The following is a 12,885-nucleotide window of genomic DNA, read 5'->3' on the forward strand; positions in this document are numbered from 1 at the left end:
GCCAATGCTTACGGCTACAGCTATCTATACGCTATACGCTGCTCTAAACAGGGAATGGCTGCAATAATATTGTTGAATTACATGTGGAAATCGCTCGAGATACTACGCGGAGTATGGATGGGCGCAACCAACTACATAGTACATGTAACTAGTAGTAGTATGCACTAGTGTCCACAAAAAGGGGGCAAACCCGTCGAGCTGTTTTTTAATGCCGATGCGTCAGCGTTCCTATCTATAAAGCCGCGGTTTAAAGAGCCGAATCTTAACCTTCTTCGTGCTTTAGGACTAGCACTATCGGACTTCACGGCTCTCCACTGAGCAGAGGCGTCTCCGCATTCCTCCATCTTCCACGCCGCAGTCCGTGCTTCGTTCTCCGTATTTTCTTGACCCTCTCCATCAAGGGCCGAATTCGCCCCTTGTCAAGCTGCCCTGACCTGTCAGTCTTGAGTTCGCCCTGCCGTCATTGTCACAAGCCGCACCAAGCTGCATAGCTGCATCGGACAGCCCACCCATCAGCTCCTGGTAGTTCCTGCATAGGGCTATTACGCAGCGGAAGGGGCTGTCTCTGACCATTCCCACTGTTCCCGGTGTGCTCCAGTGGTAGCTACGGTCATCTTGATACCACTCGGTCATCATGTCGCTGGCAAAGAGAAACAACGGTACGTGATAAGCTTTTTATTAATCCTTTCTATCAATGCTCGACACGTGAATTTTGACTCTGGACAAGGTTGTCTCGAGTGTCGCACGCGCCGAGTGCGCTGTGATAAGACAGAACCCGAATGCTTCAAGTGCTGTAAAAAGGGGATCAAGTGCTCGGGCCAGGGTATCGAGTGCCGGTTCAGCTCCCACATGAAATATAGCAACTCGCCACGGCCCTCACAGTCCACAACTCGCACTGCTGGAGATGATGCTAGAGCTGCTTCGCGTGCTCCAAATCGATACCGATGGGTCACCGTAAACAGCAAACAGTCAGGATCCTCGCCGGATACAGCACGACTTGCTTCTCGCCGAGCTTCCAACACTCTACCAAAAACTTCAAATAAACGCCCCATTGTCGGCCCTCTTCCAGATATACCCACGTCCGATACTGATTCTTCGGCTGAGAGCTTGGAGGATGATGTGGAAGAGATTATATCAAGGGAGATGCAACTCTCCCGTCCACAGCCTTCTATTCAAGCTCTATCTCCCCAAGCCAGACAATTCTTCAACTATTGTAAGACTACTCTTTGCTTTCGCACAAGCTAACTCCATCGAAAGAATACTGGTAACTGACGAATTGCAGTTTCGGAAACCATCGCACCCAAAATGGTTGTCTTTGACTTTAATGGCAACGGTTATCGCAATATCTTGCTTCCTCTAGCGTGTGAAGATGAGCTTGTTGGACAGGCGATATCCGTTATTGCAGCTTTCCATCTATCGCAAAAGGCGCCGCATATGCGAATGGCAGCTGAAGTAGGCCAACAAGCAATTCTATCGAAATTATTCCGCGACTCGCTGCAACTAGAGCCAAAGAGACTGTTCAGCCTATCAACATGGGCGACTATCCTGGTTTTACTCGTGGGGGACACGATTACGGGCGCGAATAACTACGTGCATCTGCTAGAGATTCTCTCAAATTTGGCCCAATCATCCGACTCGGTTGAATCTCTATCATTAACTACAAGGGGATTTATCAGAGAACAAACACGAATGTAGGTTACTCGGAGTGACTCTTCTACGCAAGACAAACGTAAGCTGACGCATCAAATTACTCAGGTTCGAACTCTTTGGATTTCCACTCTCCAGCGAAACCAAAGGACTACAAGTCTTATCGAAACGCCCGGACTACTACCTAGACTTCATGTCTTCAAGTCCATCACTAGATCAGGACCCGGAGCAATATGCCAATGTTTCTGTCATGAAAGAAGCTATTCGACAAGCCTGCGACTTATACCGAAATCGCGCCCTCCATCTTATCTCTGATGAAGAGTCTATACGATCAGTAGAACGACTCCGAGAAACGGTTCTTGATCTAGAGCCAAGCGTTGATGGATGTCACGCTCTGGTCTGGACATATTTTGTGGCTGCTGCAGAGAGTATCCTACAGGAGCACCGAGATTTCTTTTCCCATCGACTCCAAAGCCTCTATAGCTGCACCCATTTTGGAACCATTCCTATCGCGGTCCAGACTCTTGAGCACATATGGGCGAACCGAGGTTCTCAGAGATGGACTCAAGTAGTGACCCGACACCGCCCAATATTAATTATGTGAAGTTAAATGACGCTATTGACGCATCTGTTATTCATTTCGCTATATGCAAATATTGTTTGTACATTCGGCCTTATACGTTTCGTGCCTCAGCTATTCTACAATCGCCAGTCCGCATGCCTCTGTTACAGCTTTGATCGACCAGCGAAATCGGCTCGTACAGTAATAGCAGCGCGTGTTCCCTCTTCAATGGCACCATCTATGAAGCTACGCCATCCCAATGCCCAATCGGAACATGCGAATACGATGTTGCGCTCTCTTGCTCTCATATCCTTCAAATGTGTGGATATTAAGCCGGGCGCTGGGAAGAACCTTCGAGTACAAATTACAACGTTAGCCACAAGCTCGACTCAAACAAGGAGGAAGAAGAAGGAAGATTTTGTTGCTTACCAAGCTCCCTTTGCAAACTCATCCTTGGACCAGTTATGGAAGACCAATCTCTCGATATTCATAGGTGCAAAACCTTGAAATGCTGCCTTGGTGTGTTCAACGTTTTCTTCCGGATGAAAGTGGTTGTGCTGTCCACCGAAAGCTACAACGTGCGTATTACCGGCTGGCGTTGTTCCATCACCAAAGCCGTAGATGAGCCCATTGTGCGGATAGCTGATGCCTGTGAATGAACGAAGATCTCGATCACTGATTTCGGCATGAACCTTGACGCATTGGTTGACGTGACCAGTGGTGGCGGCTGCTTTTCTCCCTGTCGCCAAAGGCGGATCAAATTTGACATCGTTCAAGACATTCAAGGGGATAGCACAGATCATTTTGGTTCCCCGGAAAGTCTTGCCAGCACGGGTCGTGATCTGAACGCTCTCGCCTCCATGCTGGATGCTTGCAACAGGACTGTTGAAAGAATAAGTCAAGTTGCCAGAGGCCAGTGCCTCGCGGAAGAAACGGATCGCGAATGATGACTGGCCGCCGCGGAATTTATACTTGACGAGGTAGTCAATGCAGCCCTCGTAAGAGTAGCCGCTTAGTGCCCACCAGTGGAGGAACTCGTAGAAGCTTGTCGTCTCAAGAGTGCCTCCGCTGCACAAAAGGACGAATGCTTCTGCACAGACGCGCTCGTTGGGAGTAAGATCATTCTTGATTTCTGCGATTCGGTCGGCAACAGACATATGATCGTACTTGCGAGCTTCGGGGCTAAGAACACCGCTGTGAGGGTAAGGTACGACCTTTCGACCATGACATCCATCGACGTTGACGAGTTTGGCAAGCGATGATTGCATGAGTTCATCCTAAGCATGGTCAGCTTCTGTTGACAATGGTTTTCTGAGAGTACTGGCAAGCCAATGGCAGAACAAAAGCTTTTGTATTACCTCTTCTTCATGACTGAAACTCTGTACGCCTTGCGGGGTTGATAGTAAATATTTATTGATTCCTCTGGAAAAGTCGTAAGAAATCTCGAGTTCATCTTGCATGCCGTATCTCGCAATCTCGCGCCACACGTTGGCCTGTCCCCAGAATACCCAGGTGCCACCCATTTCGTATGGGTATCCTTCAATGTTGGATGACCATGACCGACCGCCAATTCTATCGCGAGCTTCTAGTAGCAACACTTTTAGGCCTAATTGAAAAAAAAAAAAAAAAAAAAAAAAAGAAGTCAGCTTTCTCTCTTTTCTTACTCCTCTATATTGTTTAAGATCGGGGTAGTACTACCTGCTAAGCTGGCATCACGAGCTGCCGTGAGGCCACAATAGCCTGCGCCTACAACAATAACATCGTAGACTGTGTCGGTGCTCTTGACATTTGAAGGCGGCTCAATTACACCAATAGATGGAACCCCAGCCCGAAGGCCTTGGGCTTTTGTCCACGAGTAGCCGTCTTTGGATGTCATTGAGTGCTGCGGTCACGAAAAGATAAGAAGGCAAGGTGCGAGCGAAATAGGCAGTCCAGCGCGATTAGGCATTTCTACAAAGCACAGGGCGCGCTTCAGCTATTAATACATACGTTTGCGTGTAGGCCAAACATAGGCTATTGTGGATGATCTCCGTGGAAACTCAATATTAGGCCATAAAATCGTACAACTGGCTCTAGATTTCGCCTCAAGTGGCAATATTCTGAGAATCGGCGCCCTTTGTTCCGGAGGGGTCCAAATGCCAAAGTGCTGCCATGCGCCGCATTATTCGCTGCTTTCTCGCAGAATTGCCCAATATGGTAGGCGGGCCGGCATGCGTCGTACCAGAAAAGAGAGACGGCGGTCCACTCAACGACAAGCACTTTGTAGCAGCGCAGAAACCAATTGCGATACAGCAAAAGGCTATTTGCTATCCATCGTCCACAAGTATGAATCCACAAGCTGTTTGTGGAGCAGCGGATCGATCCACTTCCCCAGATACTGAATCATAAGCCGGGCCTCAATTCAGCGTCAGAGGACAAGATACTGGTGATAGCTTGTAGATGCCAGCTGTTTCTGCCGATAAGACGGAATCAACTCCAATAATGGCTTAAATGCAACATGGCGTTGGTTGACAGCAGCTAGTAACTGCAGCTCTTATCCAACCCCTGAGGCATGCGCGCCCGGGGTGTATGTGCTTATGTATTGCATAGAACATATAATTAGCTTCTCTATAAAAGCAAAGCATCTCCCTCAGCGCGCACGCGAAGGCGTTCCTATGCCATTTCTCTTCATCGCCAACCAAAGCCAAGGTTGCGATCAACAAGAAGCTCTCGGTTCTAGGCCTGTTTGTGGCGCCCTCCGCATCATCCAGAGCCGCATGAACAGATCTCCGCGTGTCACCATCTTATCTCAGAGAACCGGAATAGAAACGTCGTCTCGGACCGCGCTCCACGCGTAGCTCCGCCGTGAAATACTAGCTGAGAGCTCGGTACGGATCCTCCCCATGCTATCTGGCCCGATATCCACAGCTGTTTTGAGGCTCTCCGGACCGCAGCGATAGCACCACAATTGCTATCCTTTCCGACAACGCACGTACTCATTTTACCCTATTTAGGCAGGATTCTGAGAAAAAGGCTGTAATCGGTCTCGATTCTCCAGGGAGCCTATCTAGATAGCAAGCCTCTACCCCGCGTTTTTCAGTGGACTGTGTTCATTGATCTGGGGAAGTACTTGTGAGTTTCTCGGGAAATTGCCTATTTCGGAAACTCTCCCACGCCTCGTATCTATTGTTCAAGACTTGAGGCTTCATCGCCACCATCTGTCACTTGGACAAAGCCTCAACATTTCTCTACCGATATCAAAGGACATTGATGCCAGATAACCGGGCTAGCCAAACTATGATAATCGGCCACAGCCTCTAATAAAATAGGGACGCGCGAGACACGGTTATAATGACCTTTCCGTGGTTTCCAGACAACCCGCTTTCTTGACCGAGAACTGAAGGCAACCGGTGAATACAAATCAGGCCCATCACCGCCTCGAATTTCTTGCTATTCATTGCCTGTCTTTTTCTTTTTCTTCATCAACACTTTTGTTCAGTTTATTCAACAATGGCGCTTTTCGGATCCAATGCCGCAGCATCGGGTGACGGGGCTCTTCAGCCCCGGTTGTCAACCCTATCAACAATGGCCATGGCTTTTGCCATTCTCAAGTACGATTATCATTCCCTTTATCAACTCTAGTTGAATGATATAAGATAGCTAATGATCAACAACCAACACAGCACATGGATCGCACTCGCCGGTTCAATAGGACTTGTCTTGCCCTCCGGTAGCTCTGTGGCCCTGTTATATGGATTTATCTTTTGCGTCATGTGCTGCTTTTGTGTAGCCGCAAGCCTTGGCGAGCTCAGTGCCATCTGGCCAACCGCTGGAGGACAGTACCACTTTGTATATGCCCTCTGCACAGAAAAATGGAGAAAGCCAATGGTAAGTTCTACGAACCAGTTTCCTATTGTCAGCATCTTGCATCTTGTATCTTGTACACTAACAGTCAATCCTATTATAGAGCTTTATGGTTGGATGGGCCAATATTGTAGGCTGGCTTGTCGTGGTAACTGTACAGGACTACTTCGGCTGTAAGAATCAAAATTCGCCACCCGCAAATGACACACTTATAAGGACACTGCTAATCTAAGATATCACAGCCCAGTTTATTTCTGCCGCAGCAGTAGTGGCCTCGAACGGATCCTATCAAATCACCGCAGCGAAGACATACGGAATTTTTGTTGCAATCCTCGTCTTTACGACGGTGGCAAATATCTGGGGTAACAGGATCCTGGGCAGATGGAACGATGCTGCTTGTAAGTCAATTCAAGAAGAAGCTTCAACAACCAGTTTCAACTTTAACTAATACGTCAACATAGTGTACTGGTCCATCTTTGGATTCGTCATCATCAGCATTGTTCTGCTCTCCATGTCAGAAAAGACTAGCGCAGAGTTTGTCTTCACAGACTTCAACAATGAGACTGGTTGGTCCGACGGCATGGCCTGGATCTTGGGCCTGCTGCAGTCCGCTCTCTCTCTCATTGCATTCGATGTCGTTCTCCACATGACTGAGGAGATGCCAAATCCATCCAGGGATGCGCCAAGAGCCATGATGTACTCCATTGTTATTGGTGGTGTCACGTAAGTTGATTGTCATCATGTTGTGTATATGTAAGCTCGAAAAGAAAACTAATAGACTATTCTTAGGGGCTTTGGTTTTATTCTGGTCATCCTCTTCTGCCTTGTCGACGCTGATACCGTTCTTGCTACCTCGACAGGTATGCCTATCGTCGAGCTCATTCTTCAGGCAACGAAGAGCCGGGCTGCTGCCACAATTCTCAGCCTAATGCTCGCTGTTTGCTTTATCAACGGCACCAACGCCAGTATCACAAGCGTCAGCAGACTGCTCTACGCTATGGCTCGTGACCGTGGCATCATTTATCATAACTATTTTGCTCACATTCAGGCTGGTTTGAACGTACCAGTCCGAACTATCATGTTCTGCTTCGTCTTTAATATCCTATTTGGTCTCCTATATCTCGGCCCGGCGGTGGCTTTCAGCGCATACGTCGCGTCATGCACCATTTTCTTGAACGTCTCTTACTCGGTTCCAATTATCATCCTCCTCATCCGTGGACGGAAGGTGCTTGACCTTTACCAGACTCCAAAAACTCATTTCAAGTTGGGAAAAGTATTTGGTCTAATCGTGAACATTGTTGGAGCACTCTACGTGGTTATTACTTCAATTGTAAGTTGGCATTACTCCACAAGCTCCAAATAACACTACTAACGCCATTTACAGTTCTTCTGCTTTCCTACTTCACTTCCCGCTACCGCAAATACTATGAGTAAGTGTTCATATTCAATCACATTATATGAAGAATAGCATAATAACCAAAAGCAGATTATGTATGCGTTGTGATTGGCATCTGGGCAGTAGTCGTTGCTGGATACTGGTTTTTCTTCGGCAACACGTTTTTAGGTCCGGTAAGTGATGCTCAAATTCCATCCCATCATAATGAATGAGGCTTTTCTTTCTAACAAACGCAATTATAGCAAGATTTGATTGTAGCAGATTACGAGGATGTTGTTGGCCGTCGTATTTCTACCCAGACCTCAAGCCAAGAGGATAGGGTCGAAAAGGGGACCTCAAGCCAAGAGGAGAGGGCCGAAAAGGGGGCCCAATGATATTTACGGTTTTGTTTTCTCTTAAGCAAATTTTAATTTCGATGTAGTTAGGTTGGCTTGTTTTCATTTCATTCTTAAGAGCTTTTTACTCAATACCCCTGAGACATTAAATCAAAAGTAGCTTTTATCTTCTCTATGTTTCCATTTATGATTTTCCCAATTCGGCAGATCGAGCTGTGGCGGCCTTGACAGCTTTGTTAACAACTTCATCAAAGCCCAATGATTCAAAAGTCTGCAAAGCAGCATAAGTGGTTCCATTGGGGCTTGTGACATTTTTGCGCAGTTGGGCTGGCTCCTCTGAAGATGAAACAAGCATTTGACCAGCTCCCAAGCATGTCTGCTTGGCCAGTCGAGTAGCCTGCTCTTTCGGAAGTCCCAGAGCAGTTGCACTAGCGATAAGGTGTTCGACCATGGCGAAGAAGTACGCAGGCCCAGAACCTGATGCTTGTGTTAGCCAGGTTCTTCATGAGAATGCATGTGGGCAACTTACCAGACAATCCGGTCACAACGTCGAGTAGCTCCTCCTTTTCCACCCACTCAGTGGCCTTGCTTACACTCCCAAGCAGTGCATCAACAAGCTGCTTCTCGTTCTCCTTGACGTCTTCACTTGCATAGAGTCCAGATGCACCCTCTCCAACCAAGGCAGGCGTGTTTGGCATCACACGAACAACTGGAGCAGTCTTGCCCTCGCTGGTCTTCAGCCAATCTCTCAGGCTATCAAGGGTAATACCAGCAGCAATGCTGACAACAATTGGTAGAGTGGCACGGTGAGACCAAGATCCGCCAAGCTCCTCACATACCGTCTTGGCAATCTGAGGCTTTACGGCAATGATGATGAGATCGGCATCCTGGCCAGCCTCAATGTTAGACGTTGTGGTTCGTACGCCGGTGGCTGCAATCTTCTCTCTGTTGACATCCCAAGGCTCAGACACAATGATGTTCTGCTTGTTGATACCCTGGTTGGCTAGTCCTCCAATGATGGCAGCGGCCATATTTCCCCCGCCAATGAAGGCCAACTTGCTGGTCTGCAGTGACGCCGCCATGACTGTATTTACTTGAGAATTAAAACTTGTTGAATGAAATTATCAGTTGCCAAATTAGAAAGAACCAGGTCACAGAATGCTGATATGACCAGACACTTATGGGAAACCCCGGACGCTTGAAGTCGGTGCAATCTCAACGCTGGATGAATCATCAAACAGTAGCTGTGCTGCTATTTGGCTATCTGTGGGGAAAGTCTGGTCCCGTGACCGGCTTCCATCGGCAGAGCACAAAGGCGGCCGGTGTCGGAAGACGAGCGAAAGAAGCATTGGCAGCGATATAGGCCGCCGTTAAAAGATCTGATTGAATGGCCACTTCTGAATGATATTATAGTTATTGTCTGCGGCTGCGGTTTACCCTACATTAGGCAGTGCAGCCTCATAGCTGTTTATAGGTGCGTCGTTCGTACTTCGTACTTGGAAGAGTAGATCGTTGTGAGATGAGCTAAGAAACTCGGTCCTTTATCGGTTTTATTGCACTTGGCCTTTTTAAAACTAGTGCGCTGGGCTTAAATGTGCAGATAGCGTTTATAGAATTGAGAGGCAGCCACTCCACAATAGTATTGGGTTGATGGGTACATGTAACTAGACTTAGATTTGCGAGTTTACAGTAACACCTACAATAAGGGGACACAGCGAAGCAACAATAATCTTCCCATATAGATTTCTAATTGATGATATTAGAGTGTATTGCAATATAAACTACGTATCTTAGCTGATATAAAAAGGCATGTAGCATGTTCTACAGATGATTGCAAAGCCCATATTCCTTTTCCATTACAGGGTACGTGTATCGAGAAACTGCTGCAGAAGTCCCTAAGCTGCATGTAATGCATTGTGGCTGCAGAGCCTCCAATTTCATAGTCTGCTGCAATAATGGAAAAGGGGGTCTTGGTGGAAGTCGTGGTATTGGAATAGTGATTAGTATATTGGGTTCCTTCACAGTAATCCCACCCGCTAACAAAGAGATCCATCCTCTGCGCTTACGATAACTCATCGAGACCGCTTGCCGGATCTACAGGGCTGTACCGCTTCCCTGGCGATACCCGAATCGCCAAGACGTCAGTGTCCGGCCAAATTAGCTGCCTCAATGCCGCTCACAGTAAAGATATGCTGAGCACGGCGCAAATAATTCTGGTGATGCAGTTGGGATGCTCAGAGGAGAGGTTTCTCTTGTTATCCCTCGTAAACGGCAGACAACTCGCCTAGAATATAGAGCATTAGGCCTAAACGCCTCAAACATGTGAACGATGGTCCGTGTTTATATTTTAATTCTTCATGCGTAGGTTTAATCATACTTGTCGTGCAGTGCTAGTGAATCCGAGCCCCCAAGTCGTTGCCATACGAGACGCATCGCACTAGCTGGGGTAGTGGTAATACGGAATACTCATCAATTAAATACGAGTAAAATTTCAAGGTTATGCTTTCTTGGAAGCTTTATGTGCCAGGCTGCCACATTCTTTAGGAGATCCATTACGTACACAAGCGCCAGGCTGCCGGTGATTTAGACATGGCCAAAAGGCCGCCCTGCATCATGCATGCGGCCAAATACTACTTCATAAAGTGGACCTTGGAAATGCAGAAGTCGGAATTTCAGCTTAGAAGGCCGAAGCTGTCCTTGGCTATAGAAAATGCGATTGTTAATCTGCTCCATGAACTGCTTGGCAACGACAGTTTCCGTTTAGCATTCCTGTACTCACCATACATTATTTATAGTGCGCTTTCCCCGTGATTTCTTGCGCTTCCGTAGATATCCGTAATGGTGTGATACTTGGGTCGACTATTCCCTCGGCTGCACCCGGTCAATATATTTCTTTAATCGTATTAGACGCGGTGTCCATGGAAAAATAGGTGTGGTCTGGAGAAAAGGCTCGGATCTCGGGTTTACCACTATGCCCTTTTAGTGATATCTGCCAAGGGTTTTCCAGCCAGAATATTATAAACAAATACACACGTACCCATTAAGTGATGTATTTTGATGAAGCTTTTTTTTTTTTTTTAAATGTACCTCGACCGTCATCTTCGAAATCTCCAAAAAGCATAGATAAGAACAAATATCAAGTTATTAAATAAAAACAACATAGACAAACAGAGCACACTATGCACGAGAAGGTGTGGTGATGTCCTGGAGGCAGCCGTCACTAGTCAGGCCATCTTTTACGTGTTGTTCTCCATATTAGATGACTTCCTTCTTGACTGGGATAGTGCAGTTTACCAAAAGAAAAAAAGAGAAGAAAAAAACCATAAAGATAATCTATGTGTGTGTCATGCCAGAGTTGGTAACACCGTAATTTGGACTTATATTTACGTATCGAGTTAGTTGATTTGGCAACACTGCCCAACTACTGCCAGTGCTGCCTGTAAGTTTTAGTGGCACTATGCGCTTTTGGTAAATTAACTACATGTCCAGGCACAGCCCGTCAGCCTCAACTGCTTGGCACACCTGAATAGGAAACATTAAACAGCGCTTCCAGGTCAAGAAAATCCACCAGTAAGCTTTGCCCCTCAACGCATGGACGTCCCATGGCGATCAAGATCTGTGGTTCACAAACCCACGTGCCCCCTGCAAAAAGAGAGCAAATAGAGGAATATTTTCCATGCAGGCATTTTAATCAAGGGGTATGGCCTAGAATCGATTTATTTCGCCTGATCCAGTTATCTGGCAACCTGCGCCTTACAAGAAACGGGTCTTGGCCCAGCCTATTTTTTTTTTAACTACCTTCCCAAAACACCATCGCCCAACCAACCAGCTGCTGTTTACAGATAGAGGTGATCCGTCCTGCTTACATTGATACGGCGGCCTGGACTTCATGGATTTCGGCCTATGATTCGTTGAATCCCATCCGCGGAAAAATTCCACGTCTTACACCGAATGCATCATGGTATTGGAGCCATATGTCGGGCTCGCCGGGCTTGGCTTGTATACGAAAAGCAATATTCAAGGGCTGGCGATACCCGAAAAAACCCTTGATATTGAATATGATGATGACTTAGTAGCCAAGTTAAGCCAAGATAGCTAGAAATAGGAGAGATCATCGAGTATATATAGAGCTGGCGATCTCTTCCTTCTTTGTCCTCGTTCATTTCAAGCTTCACTTGCAATAACAACTCAATACGAGTCTTCACAGCTCAATTTCTTTGGTTTTATAAATACAATTTATAAACAAAACACACACTCTTCAAAATGTTCGCTAAGACCGCCGTTATTGTCCTAGCTGCTGCCTCCAGCCTTGTCAGTGCTCTCCCGAGCTCCGAGCCTCCATCCCGCGTTGTATCTGCTCCTCTGGCCAAGCGAACCGAGTAAGTTGTGCAGTCTATGAAATGTGATACACATCATCAAATTGCTAACATCTGACTTTAGTCACTGGGGTGTCGCTACCGTTTACGACCAAATGGGTGGATATGGATCTTGCGGACAGAAGCACGCTGATAGCGACTTCATTGCCGCTCTTACTCCCAGCTGGCAGGGCAGTTCATACCCCCCCAAGTACTGTGGCCGCAAGGTTTTCATCACCAACCTTGGAAGCAACGATGGCGTCGGTGGTGCGGGGAACACCGTTACTGTTACAGTCGAGGATACCTGCCCTGGCTGCCAATCTGCTGACAGCATTGATCTGTCTCGTGGAGCTTTCAGCTCCCTCACTAACGGTGCTACTACTGGTACTGCCAACATTGTTTGGTAAGTGCACGCCCATTAAGACTCAAGATATTTGTACTGATGAGATTTAGGCACTTCTGCAACACCAACGGCCAGTGCTAAGTGTCTATTGCCAAGTATATTTACTGGATTAGGATGACTGATCCGGAGAAGATTTTTACTCGACTTTAATTCTCTTTATATATTACTGTAAATACGCTTTCAATCAACGTATGCACATAGTTGAAGACTTATGAATATAAACCAAATCTACGCACTGCTTTTCATGCATATCATCTACTGTTTTGTAAAGATTATTGAATATAAAATAATGAAGAAGATTAAAGATGTAGGACTGGCCATGTTCATAGAATTGAATGTCAGTT

At 46.8% G+C, this 12,885-nt stretch overlaps 5 protein-coding genes across 5 annotated transcripts; 3 read left to right on the forward strand and 2 right to left on the reverse strand.

Moving 5' to 3' along the window:
- Positions 1-489: 489 nt before the first annotated feature.
- GGI43DRAFT_306490 (uncharacterized protein) lies at positions 490-2,443 on the forward strand. Its single transcript, XM_083201620.1, has 4 exons — positions 490-659; positions 728-1,213; positions 1,283-1,691; positions 1,756-2,443. Exons 1-4 carry the CDS (start codon positions 635-637, stop codon positions 2,249-2,251), a joined length of 1,416 nt encoding a protein of 471 aa, XP_083062455.1. The 5' UTR covers positions 490-634; the 3' UTR covers positions 2,252-2,443.
- Positions 2,374-4,146, reverse strand: GGI43DRAFT_432629 (flavin monoamine oxidase family protein; the record flags this gene model as incomplete). The annotated part of the gene is made up of 4 exons (XM_083209612.1): positions 3,908-4,146; positions 3,568-3,815; positions 2,639-3,486; positions 2,374-2,560 (listed from the first exon to the last, which is right to left on the reverse strand). Exons 1-4 carry the CDS (start codon positions 4,083-4,085, stop codon positions 2,374-2,376), a joined length of 1,461 nt encoding a protein of 486 aa, XP_083062456.1. The 5' UTR covers positions 4,086-4,146.
- A 1,289-nt stretch (positions 4,147-5,435) lies between these two features.
- GGI43DRAFT_306513 (amino acid/polyamine transporter I) lies at positions 5,436-7,936 on the forward strand. The gene is made up of 8 exons (XM_083201622.1): positions 5,436-5,799; positions 5,872-6,076; positions 6,156-6,225; positions 6,295-6,450; positions 6,514-6,775; positions 6,842-7,382; positions 7,437-7,482; positions 7,539-7,936. The coding sequence occupies exons 1-8, from the start codon at positions 5,699-5,701 to the stop codon at positions 7,658-7,660; spliced, it is 1,503 nt and encodes a 500-aa protein (XP_083062457.1). The 5' UTR covers positions 5,436-5,698; the 3' UTR covers positions 7,661-7,936.
- On the reverse strand, positions 7,692-9,203 carry GGI43DRAFT_306503 (pyrroline-5-carboxylate reductase dimerization-domain-containing protein). The gene is made up of 2 exons (XM_083201621.1): positions 8,313-9,203; positions 7,692-8,260 (listed from the first exon to the last, which is right to left on the reverse strand). The coding sequence occupies exons 1-2, from the start codon at positions 8,863-8,865 to the stop codon at positions 7,968-7,970; spliced, it is 846 nt and encodes a 281-aa protein (XP_083062458.1). The 5' UTR covers positions 8,866-9,203; the 3' UTR covers positions 7,692-7,967.
- A 2,843-nt stretch (positions 9,204-12,046) lies between these two features.
- On the forward strand, positions 12,047-12,684 carry GGI43DRAFT_432632 (RlpA-like double-psi beta-barrel domain-containing protein; the record flags this gene model as incomplete). The annotated part of the gene is made up of 3 exons (XM_083209613.1): positions 12,047-12,162; positions 12,224-12,541; positions 12,592-12,684. 3 exons carry the CDS (start codon positions 12,047-12,049, stop codon positions 12,620-12,622), a joined length of 465 nt encoding a protein of 154 aa, XP_083062459.1. The 3' UTR covers positions 12,623-12,684.
- Between the last annotated feature and the right edge of the window lie 201 nt (positions 12,685-12,885).

Source organism: Trichoderma evansii (assembly GCF_050947405.1).
Source record: "Trichoderma evansii strain SZMC 28006 chromosome Unknown GGI43scaffold_5, whole genome shotgun sequence".
Classification (NCBI taxonomy): domain Eukaryota; kingdom Fungi; phylum Ascomycota; class Sordariomycetes; order Hypocreales; family Hypocreaceae; genus Trichoderma; species Trichoderma evansii.

Bases quoted from the DNA above. Each gene is read 5' to 3' on its own strand.
- GGI43DRAFT_306490 (XM_083201620.1), top strand. From the start codon at position 635: ATGTCGCTGGCAAAGAGAAACAACG. The intron at 660-727 runs GTACGTGATAAG...ACTCTGGACAAG, and splicing joins GCTGGCAAAGAGAAACAACG to GTTGTCTCGAGTGTCGCACG. The intron at 1,692-1,755 runs GTAGGTTACTCG...CAAATTACTCAG, and splicing joins ATCAGAGAACAAACACGAAT to GTTCGAACTCTTTGGATTTC.
- GGI43DRAFT_306503 (XM_083201621.1), bottom strand. From the start codon at position 8,865: ATGGCGGCGTCACTGCAGACCAGCAAGTTGGCCTTCATTGGCGGGGGA. The intron at 8,261-8,312 runs GTAAGTTGCCCA...CACAAGCATCAG, and splicing joins CGTTGTGACCGGATTGTCTG to GTTCTGGGCCTGCGTACTTC.
- GGI43DRAFT_306513 (XM_083201622.1), top strand. From the start codon at position 5,699: ATGGCGCTTTTCGGATCCAATGCCGCAGCATCGGGTGACGGGGCTCTT. The intron at 5,800-5,871 runs GTACGATTATCA...CAACCAACACAG, and splicing joins ATGGCTTTTGCCATTCTCAA to CACATGGATCGCACTCGCCG. The intron at 6,077-6,155 runs GTAAGTTCTACG...ATCCTATTATAG, and splicing joins AAAAATGGAGAAAGCCAATG to AGCTTTATGGTTGGATGGGC.